General features: G+C 37.7%; 1 protein-coding gene across 4 annotated transcripts in view; it reads left to right on the top strand.

The window, feature by feature from the left end:
* Nucleotides 1-4,697, top strand: part of LOC127424671 (tumor protein p73-like) — a 43,739-nt gene extending 39,042 nt beyond the window's left edge. For 2 of the 4 annotated variants that reach the window (XM_051670040.1, XM_051670039.1), the window contains exon 11: nucleotides 1,887-4,697. In XM_051670040.1, coding sequence (XP_051526000.1) covers nucleotides 1,887-2,213 — 327 coding nt within the window. In that variant the 3' untranslated portion in view covers nucleotides 2,214-4,697. The remainder of the gene's footprint in view (nucleotides 1-1,886) is intronic. The other 2 variants (XM_051670041.1, XM_051670038.1) reach the window with 1 other exon arrangement.
* The last annotated feature ends 6,314 nt before the right edge of the window (nucleotides 4,698-11,011 follow it).

Below are 11,011 nucleotides of genomic sequence, written 5' to 3' on the forward strand. Positions count from 1 at the left end.
AGCCCAGGTAAGACGCCTCTGACGTTGTCTGTGGTTCAGGAGTGGCTTAACAAGAGGAATACGACAACTGTAGCCAAATTCCTTGACACGTCTGTGTGTGGTGGCTCTTGATGCCTTGACCCCAGCCTCAGTCCATTCCTTGTGAAGTTCACCCAAATTCTTGAATCGATTTTGCTTGACAATCCTCATAAGGCTGCGGTTCTCTCGGTTGGTTGTGCATCTTTTTCTTCCACACTTTTTCCTTCCACTCAACTTTCTGTTAACATGCTTGGATACAGCACTCTGTGAACAGCCAGCTTCTTTGGCAATGAATGTTTGTGGCTTACCCTCCTTGTGAAGGGTGTCAATGATTGTCTTCTGGACAACTGTCAGATCAGCAGTCTTCCCCATGATTGTGTAGCCTAGTGAACCAAACTAAGAGACCATTTTGAAGACTCAGGAAACCTTTGCAGGTGTTTTGAGTTGATTAGCTGATTGGCATGTCACCATATTCTAATTTTTTGAGATAGTGAATTGGTGGGTTTTTGTTAAATGTGAGCCAAAATCATCACAATTAAAAGAACCAAAGACTTAAACTACTTCAGTCTGTGTGCATTGAATTTATTTAATACACAAGTTTCACAATTTGAGTTGAATTACTGAAATAAATGAACTTTTCCACGACATTCTAATTTATTGAGATGCACCTGTATATAGATCGATCTGCCTATCCATCCACCCATTCAACGGTTCTACCATCAAAGAATCTGATCAAATACAGTAACATTTTTTAAAAGCTTTCATGTTGAATTTCTTTTTTTTTTTTGTGGGTAATTATATTTCATTGGAAGAAGTTTAGCTAAATACAAAATTTCCATATCCTGAAGTTATGACATATAGAGTAGGGTCCAAACCTCTGAAACCACATTAAAAACGTAGTTTATTAAATCTGGTAATGAACAAAGTTTTACCAAATTTGAACATAAAAAAATATGAAAAAGAAATATATATGATTCTGCACTATTTATTTTCCTGCAATTGTATAACAAATAATTGTTCTGAAACTGAAGAAATAAATAAATAAAAATTTAAAAACTCCAAATAATATTTCAGTCTAATAAAACTAAAGTTATGAAATTTGTTATGAAATTGAAATGTGTAAATATTTAAAATATTTTGAGTGCCACTCAAAAACACATTTCAATTGTACGACAAACTTCCACCAAATTGATTGAGAAATATTTAACTAAATTAAATTAATAAAAATAAAATACATCTAGGTTTCGTTCATTTAATTTTTTTTTCTCAGTTTAATTTGATGGAAGTTTGTAATATAATTGAAATGTGTAAATCTTAAAAATAGACTAAAGTGTTTTTTAGTGCACTCAAAAAATATTTTAAGATTTACGCATTTCAGTTTCATAAATTGAATACCTACGTTTTATTAGACAAATATTTTTTGGATTGCACTCAAAAATATTTTTACAATTTACTGATTTAAATTTCATAACTTTTATTAAATACATTTATTTAAAGATTACACAATTCAATTTGATGGAAATTTGTTATGAAATTGAAATGCATGAATCTTAAAATAGTTTTTTACTAATTAATTATTTTTTGTTTTAACATTTTAATTTCGAAATTGTTGGTTTAAATAATAAATAAAAAAATCCTTGATGTGGCTTTAGATGTTTTTACCCTACTGTACACATTTCTTGGACATTTCAGGTTGAATATAAAAGAATCGTATTCAATTTGAATCTGTTCCATAAAGCGAAAAATACATTTTGCACTAAACCACGTTAAGGGGGACATATCAAATATTAAGAAATGATGCATTAAATGTAAAAAACATTTTTTTGGATTGGGTAGCAAAGCGGTAAAATTCCCTCTGTATCCATCAGGATCTTGGGGCCCTGAAGATCCCTGAGCAGTTCCGGTTGGCGATCTGGAGGGGCCTGCAGGACATGAAGCAAGGCCACGATTATGGCCAGCAGCTCATTCGCTCCAGCAGTAACATGGCCTCTATGGCCATCGGCCCCGGAGGAGAGCTGCAGCGTCAGCGTGTCATGGAGGCCGTGCACTTCCGTGTGCGTCACACCATCACCATCCCAAACCGCGGAGGGTCTACTGGAGGGGAGGAGTGGGCTGACTTTGGTTTTGACATGCCAGACTGCAGGATACACAAACACTCCATTAAGGAAGAGTTTGCAGAAAGCGACCTTCGCTGAATAGGAAAGCTAATTTCTAGTGATGTCCTCAGTTTTCCATGCATTTTTATATCGTCCGTATGGATTTTTATTGCTTTCTCAAAACACTTTGAGTGTGTGTTTGTATTTTATCCTCATAGTAGCACTTCCATATTTGAGGACAAACTAATTTGAACAATAAAAATAGGCTAAATTAATCTTAAAAATACAGGTTCTTTATCAGCATGTATGGTTCCATGAAGAACCTTTAACATCTATGGAACCTTCCCATTGCTCAAAAAGTATTTAGTAATGGGAAAAGGTCCTTTAGACTTGAAAAGGGTTCTTTTAAAATGGTTCTTTTAAGAACCTTTCACTGAAAGGTTCTTTGAGGAACCAAACAATGGTTCTTCTATAGCATCGCTATGAAACACACTTTTTGGAACCTTTATTTTTAAGAGTGAACTCCCACATGATTCTGTTGGAATTAGTGGTGCTTCATTGTGCTGCTAATCACTTAGGGTTCGAAATATATCATTTTGATTATCGTTTGTGGCCTTATGCTAATATTGTGAAAAATCAGTGATTAATCAGCTAAAATTCATTAGATTATTAGGACTGTGGGACATCTTGTAGTTATAAATGGTTTGGACCAGTGTTTTATTAAAGAAAATTTCCTTATTTATTTTTGGCTTGGTGTAAATAATAGTTCTGCAGTAACATATGATATTGAATTATGTACATTCAAAACAGCGTGAAGTAATGCCCAGTGGAAAAATCATACTTGATATTTACTAATTTGATAAAGGAATGTTTATCAAAACCAGTTGCTGGGATTTTTTTAGGTGTATGACATAAATCAATAGGCATTTTTTTCTTAGTATTGTGTAATCATAGTTTGGATTATTCGCTCAATACAATTTGTCATCAGTGTCATTTCATCAAGGATGTGATTTACATTGAAAATGATGAAGTCACAGTACCATAAATGAACAATATTAATAATATTTGAATGATAAATGTCAATCATTTTTTTAGTGTCTTGTTTTCTTTTCCTCTTTTTTTTTTTTTTAAATGTGGCAGAATTTATTTGTAATTATTTACTTTTTTGTTTGTTGTTTATTGGTGCTTTACATTGGAACATTTTTTTATCTTTTCTAAAAAAAAATATTAAGCATTATGTTATTGAGACACTAGGAAACATCAAATGTTTTTGTTTTTTTTATACCTTTACAATTAGACTTTTTTGTGGTATTAACCTTGCAGGACGAGGTTTAATTTATCATGCTAGACTGTAATGAACTCTTTATTTTGCCTTTTTCTTCTTTAGCACATGGTAATTTCTGTCTTGTTTTTGTTTTAATAGATTTTGATGATAGCAAAATTATGACTCATTTGACAAAAGCAAAGGTATTAATATGTTTTTACAAAGACATAAGAAGCCAATTTTACTTGTGTTCTTTCAGGGCCCATGCTTCACTATACTATCACTTACTTACCATTACTAGAGCTCAGAAGAAACAAAGGTTGCAGTACATTTAAGAGAAGAGCTGACCCACACAATTATTATGAGATGAATCCATAAAAGCTTATTTTCCTGGGTGTTTGTTTAGGTGAGAAATAGTGAAGAAAAACAAAAAGTTGTTTCAGGCATAAATATTTGTCCAGTCATTTACAAATTTAGACAAAAAGAAGGGTAAATAATTAATCCAAACATCCTTTTTCTTCATAATTTATTAACATTTTATGAAAAATGTATTCATATGGTGATAGCTTACATTCTCTGTATAAAGCTGAACTAAAGGCTTGCTCAAAACATGCTCAGTTTTGAACATTAATAATATGGTGGGTTGTATGTGATCAAAAGTACATTTGTTACCTTTAATCAACAAGCAAATGCATTTGTAAATAACTAGTGTTAACCTTCCTTGTTGTTTGAGTAAAAACAACACTACACATTTCAAACTTGATGCGATTAAAGGTTCTTGGGTGAAAAATGAATGTTTTTACAATTGGCAGTGATGGTTAAATATCAGTGAATATATCAAAGCACTTTATGGCTTTAGGATATTGTACACAAAGTTATATTCACAGTCAGTCAGTATTATGTCATGCATTGTCATTTTGACAATTACAGATTTGAAAAATGTTTAAGAATTAATATCTTGTGTTTTTGTTAAAGAGCTGTAATAGTGTTTCTTTTTTTTATATCAACATGTTTGAATTATGTAAAGTGATTTCTTTTTCAAATAAATACTAAATGGCAAGAAAAAAAAAATGTATTGCATTTTTGCATTTTTTATGCAAAGTAATCCAGCCTATCTACACAACCAATTCATATGATTACAACTCTTATAAAGCTATGAATATTAAACGTTTTTAAACACATATGGTTCAAATGAGGAGAAAGACTATTTTAAGGCACATTTTCTTTCTTTTAATTTATGTCTGAAATAAATTATTAATACTTATTCTTTATAATAATAATAATATTATTATTATTCAAACCCTTTTAAAGCTATGAACATTAACAATTATTGAACTCAAAAATGAAAATATTTATTATTTAGAATAACAATGTAATAATTATTATAAATATTATAATTTAAATGTAAAATATTTTTATTATTATTCAAACACAAACTATGAACATTAACAGTTATTGAACTCAAATGGTTAAAATGTTAATTATTATCATCAATATTTGTTATTCATGATAATAAGAATATATTACAATAGTAATTTTTAATTAGTATTATCAAAAATATTGTAAAGATACGAACATTAACAGTATTAAACTCAAATGGTTAAAATGAGGGGAAAGACTATTTTAAGGGCACATTTTCTTTCTTTTAATTAATCAGTGTGAATTAATTTTATTATTAATATATAACAAAAACAACAACAACAATAATAATAATAATGAGTAGTAGTAGTACTATTTATTAATATTATATAATAAGACCCGTTTAAATATAGGCTATACTAATATATATATATATATACTACCGGTCAAAAGTTTTGAAACACTTGACTGAAATGTTTCTCATGATCTTAAAAATCTTTTGATCTGATGGCGTATGCTTAAAAGTTTGAAGATAGTTTTCTAGACAAAAATATAATTGTGCCACCATATTAATTTATTTCATTATAAAACAAAATGTAATTAAAAAAATAAGTTTTTGAAATTGATGACTTGGACCAAATAATAAAGAAAAGCAGCCAATAAGTGCCCATCATAGATGGGAACTCCTTCAATACTGTTTAAAAATCATCCCAGGGTGATACCTCAAGAAGAGAAAATGTCAAGAGTACATGTCTGCAAATTCTAGGCAAAGGGTGACTACTTTGAAGATGCTAAAATATAACACAGTTTTGATTTATTTGGGATTTTGTTTAGTCACAACATAATTCCCATAGTTCCATTTATGTTATTCCATAGTTTTGATGAATTTACTATTATTCTAAATGTGAAAAAAAATAAATAAATAAAATAAAATAAATAAATATATATATATATATATATATATATATATATATATATATATATATATATATATATGTATAAAATAAAGTATGAGTGTTTCAAAACTTTTGAAGTGTGTGTGTGTGTGTGTATATGTATATATATATATATATATATATATATATATATATATATATATATACAGGTGCATCTCAATAAATTAGAATATCGTGGAAAAGTTCATTTATTTCAGTAATTCAACTCAAATTGTGAAACTCGTGTATTAAATAAATTCAATGCACACAGACTGAAGTAGTTTAAGTCTTTGGTTCTTTTAATTGTGATGATTTTGGCTCACATTTAACAAAAACCCACCAATTCACTATCTCAAAAAATTAGAATATGGTGACATGCCAATCAGCTAATCGACTCAAAACACCTGCAAAGGTTTCCTGAGCCTTCAAAATGGTCTCTCAGTTTGGTTCACTAGGTTACACAATCATGGGGAAGACTGCTGATCTGACAGTTGTCCAGAAGACAATCACTGACACCCTTCACAAGGAGGGTAAGCCACAAACATTCATTGCCAAAGAAGCTGGCTGTTCACAGAGTGCTGTATCCAAGCATGTTAACAGAAAGTTGAGTGGAAGGAAAAAGTGTGGAAGAAAAAGATGCACAACCAACCGAGAGAACCGCAGCCTTATGAGGACTGTCAAGCAAAATCGATTCAAGAATTTGGGTGAACTTCACAAGGAATGGACTGAGGCTGGGGTCAAGGTATTAAGAGCCACCACACACAGACGTGTCAAGGAATTTGGCTACAGTTGTTGTATTCCTCTTGTTAAGCCACTCCTGAACCACAGACAACGTCAGAGGCGTCTTACCTGGGCTAAGGAGAAGAACTGGACTGTTGCCCAGTGGTCCAAAGTCCTCTTTTCAGATGAGAGCAAGTTTTGTATTTCATTTGGAAACCAAGGTCCTAGAGTCTGGAGGAAGGGTGGAGAAGCTCATAGCCCAAGTTGCTTGAAGTCCAGTGTTAAGTTTCCACAGTCTGTGATGATTTGGGGTGCAATGTCATCTGCTGGTGTTGGTCCATTGTGTTTTTTGAAAACCAAAGTCACTGCACCCATTTACCAAGAAATTTTGGAGCACTTCATGCTTCCTTCTGCTGACCAGCTTTTTAAAGATGCTGATTTTATTTTCCAGCAGGATTTGGCACCTGCCCACACTGCCAAAAGCACCAAAAGTTGGTTAAATGACCATGGTGTTGGTGTGCTTGACTGGCCAGCAAACTCACCAGACCTGAACCCCATAGAGAATCTATGGGGTATTGTCAATAGGAAAATGAGAAACAAGAGACTAAAAAATGCAGATGAGCTGAAGGCCACTGTCAAAGAAACCTGGGCTTCCATACCACCTCAGCAGTGCCACAAACTGATCACCTCCATGCCACGCCGAATTGAGGCAGTAATTAAAGCAAAAGGAGCCCCAACCAAGTATTGAGTACATATACAGTAAATGAACATACTTTCCAGAAGTCCAACATTTCACTAAAAATGTTTTTTTTATTGGTCTTATGATGTATTCTAATTTTTTGAGATAGTGAATTGGTGGGTTTTTGTTAAATGTGAGCCAAAATCATCACAATTAAAAGAATCAAAGACTTAAACTACTTCAGTCTGTGTGCATTGAATTTATTTAATACACGAGTTTCACAATTTGAGTTGAATTACTGAAATAAATGAACTTTTCCATGACATTCTAATTTATTGAGATGCACCTGTATATATATATATTTATTTATTTATTTATTCAAAATTTTTGATAGCGCCAGCATTGTGATCTCCTTTGAGACTGATTTTCAGCACTACCAATACCCAGCTGTTGACTGTGAAGATCAATAAGACTGATCATAAGAAATATACTGGAACGCAAATTTCGCTTACGACTCAGTACACTTGACATTGCGTAGCTACGCATATGGGGGGAGTGCCTTCTTACACGACCTAGTTGAAACCTCTCTACAATAACAGCAATATTCAAATATTGGCTATATTGTTTGAGCCCCGCCTGTTTTGGCACAAAACTGTCTGCTATAAAAACAGGTGCACAGACACCATTTCCTCAGAATTTCTTCCTTCAAGACAGCTATCATCTCTTGTCTAGAAGCCCTCCACCTTCGCCATCAATATACACGAGTCAGCGGGCGGAATCTTCACGGCAGCGAGAAGACTCTCCGCTCCCCTGCAGTGCTCCAGCGAACATCTCTCCGCCTCGCCGCTTGATGTTTCGCTGGTGAACGGGCCTCAGCATCCTGATTCTCCGCAGCGCGTCGGCAGGTGTAGAGTATCCTTTAAAAGCAATTGTAATTTGTGTGATATAAATATAAATTATATAAATATTATATATCTAAAAGAGCCACTTACGTGTTCGTGTCTTTTTTAAGATGTCGTTCCTTAAGTGTTCATTGTGCGAGAAACACATCCCGCCGTCAGACCAGCATGAGTCTCATGGAGACAGACTGTCCTCACTGTGAGGACATGAGTCTCAAGTCGCTTCGCTCATGAATCGCCCTTGTTCTGAGGAACGATTCAACCTCTCGTGCCCTCCCACCCGCCTCTTCTGTGATACACGAGGAGGCACGGCGGGGCCGCGAGATCGAGCAGGATGAATTTGTGGTGGATCTCATGCCGGCACATGCCCCGCGAGCTCCTCAATCTCCACGAAGCGCATGTTTCCCCAATACGCTATGTGCGAGACGAACTCCGGCCATCTGAAAGAGCATGCGGCCTCATCTCGTTTGGTGGATCTGACACTGGGGATGATAAGGAGGATAATGATGATGTCATGTCTCTCGCTGCATCAGGCGAGTGGTCAGTGGATGATGCTACCGCCCCTCCCCCCAGCAAGGGCGAGGACCGTGTACATGCCACTGACAGGGAGATGCTTCGCATCCTAACAAGGGCGGTTGAAGAGCTCAACCTCAAGTGGTCTCCCCCAGAGGAACCTGGGCAGTCTCGACTTGATGAGTGGTTCTTGCAGTCCGGATGCTCTCAAGCGGCCACGTCCCGCAGATCTGCCCCATTTTCCCCCGAAGTTCATAGCAAATTATCTAAGTCCTGGCACGTGCCCCTCTCAGTGCGCACGCGCAGTGATGCCGTTCTCATGAACGTGGACCACGGGGAAAAGAACGGCTATGCCCAACTATCCTCTGTGGAGGAGGCGGTAGTGGCACATCTCTGTCCTACAAGTAACAGGGTGTGGAAATCACGCCCCATACATCCTTCTAAGCCGTGTAGATGGACATCCACACTGGCGGGAAAAGCCTACTCGGCAGCAGGAAAAGCTGGATCAGCACTCCACGCAATGGCAGTGCTCCAGGTAGTCCAAGCAAAGCTCCTCAGACAAATAGACGAGCAAGGCTTTGATCCAGAGACTTTCAAAGAGCTACGAGCCGGTACAGACTTAGCGCTGTGCGCCACGAAAGTCACGGCGCAGGCCATCGGCAAGTCCATGGGCAACCTGGTCATTCTAGAGCGGCATATATGGCTGACCCTCACGGAGATGAGTGACAGAGAGAAAACATCTCTGTTGAATGCTCCAGTGTCTCCAGCTGGCCTCTTTGGTGGCACGGTGAGTAAGTTTGCTGAGCGACTCAGCAGCAGTCACAAGCTATATGACACTTTATGCCCAGACGGAGCATAGCACAGACGGCTCGCCCCCGCTCTGTCTCAAGCCAGTGCCTGGCTAAAAGACCCATGCCTGCTAACTCAGCGCCAGCACCTGCTGCGCTGCCATGCAAGCCATGGCCCAGACGGAGGCAGCCGTACCAGCACTCACCTCGCACCGACGGGAGGAACTCCCTCGTGCAGCAGATGCGTTCCTGACGGACGCAACGCTTTGAAGTGGAAAACGGAGCCTGTGGTTCCCTCCGGTGCTCTGAAGAAGGCTTGATTAGAGACACTGAACACTGTTCCCCATCTCCCTACTGCTGCTTGTCGGGAGAGGAGTATTGTTGTTCACAGTGTTTTGCAAAATGTTGTTTCTGTATCCTATGCAATAAAAATGCTATACAAAATGCAATAAAGAATACAGCACTCGTTGCAAATGCACGAGATGCTCATACATTCTCAAAAAAGAGCCCTTTTCCTCTTCAAAGCACACACATTATGCGCAACCACTTCCCTATGGTGAGCGACGCATTATATCATACGGTGAGCAAACCAAATTGCCCTCTGACCCATTACGTGGACGCGTGGCGAGCCCTAATGGGTATTTCAGAATGGGTGCAAAAAACGATCAATCATGGTTACACGATCAAATTTGCATGCCGGCCGCCGTGTTTCAACAGCTTTCTGTCTTCCACGGTTCCACCCGAACACGCAGCAGTATTATGAGCCGAAATACACAATCTCATCGGGAAAAATGCGACAGAGATTGTGCCAAATTTTCAAGCACAAAAAGGGTTTTACAGCGTAATTTTCTTGTTCCAAAGAAAGATGGCAGACTTCGGCCAATCCTGGATCTGAGACATTTAAATCGTGCACTTATAAAACGCCCATTCAAAATGATTACTCAGAAATGGATCTTATCGCATGTTATCACATGATTGGTTTGCGTCGATAGATCTGAAGGATGCGTACTTTCAAATCCAAATTGTATGACATCACAGGATGTTTTTTGAGATTCACGTTCGAGGGAACAGCGTATCAATTCAAAGTCCTCCCCTTCGGACTGTCTCTGGCTCCTCGCACATTCACGAAGTGCATTGATGCGTTTCTCGCCCCTCTGAGACTGAGCGTCATACGTATCTTGAACTACCTCGATGATTGGCTGTTACAGAGGCTCTGTTATGACAGCACAGAGACTTACTGCTTCAGTATCTAAACAGCTTGGGCCTCAATGTAAACTGGGCGAAGAGCACACTCTCCCCCAGCCAACAAATCTTTGTGGGAGTCCGCCTTGACTCCACAAGCAGGCGCGTGCACCTCAAGAGCATGCACGTTCAGGCCATTCTATATTATCTGTCTCAGTTAAAACTGGGGAGAACACTTACTCTGAAGCTGTTTCAGAAAGCATTGGTATTTATGGCGGCGGCATCAGCCATCATCCCATTAGGTCTCTTACACATGAGACCTCTTCAGTGCTGGCTGAAGCACTGCATGCCACAACATGCTTGGCACCAAGGGTGCATGCACATCACTATATCCCGCCGCTGTATATCTGCTTTAGCACCATGGACAGCTCCTGCATTTTACCAGCGAGGTGTCGCACTGGGGCAAGTTGTCAGGCGGAAAGTGGACTACGGATGCTTCCAACACAGGTCGGGGGGTGGTGTGTGATGGACGCCCGACTTTCGGCACCTGGAGAGGTA

The sequence above is a fragment of the Myxocyprinus asiaticus genome, chromosome 33 (assembly GCF_019703515.2).
Source record: "Myxocyprinus asiaticus isolate MX2 ecotype Aquarium Trade chromosome 33, UBuf_Myxa_2, whole genome shotgun sequence".
Taxonomy (NCBI): domain Eukaryota; kingdom Metazoa; phylum Chordata; class Actinopteri; order Cypriniformes; family Catostomidae; genus Myxocyprinus; species Myxocyprinus asiaticus.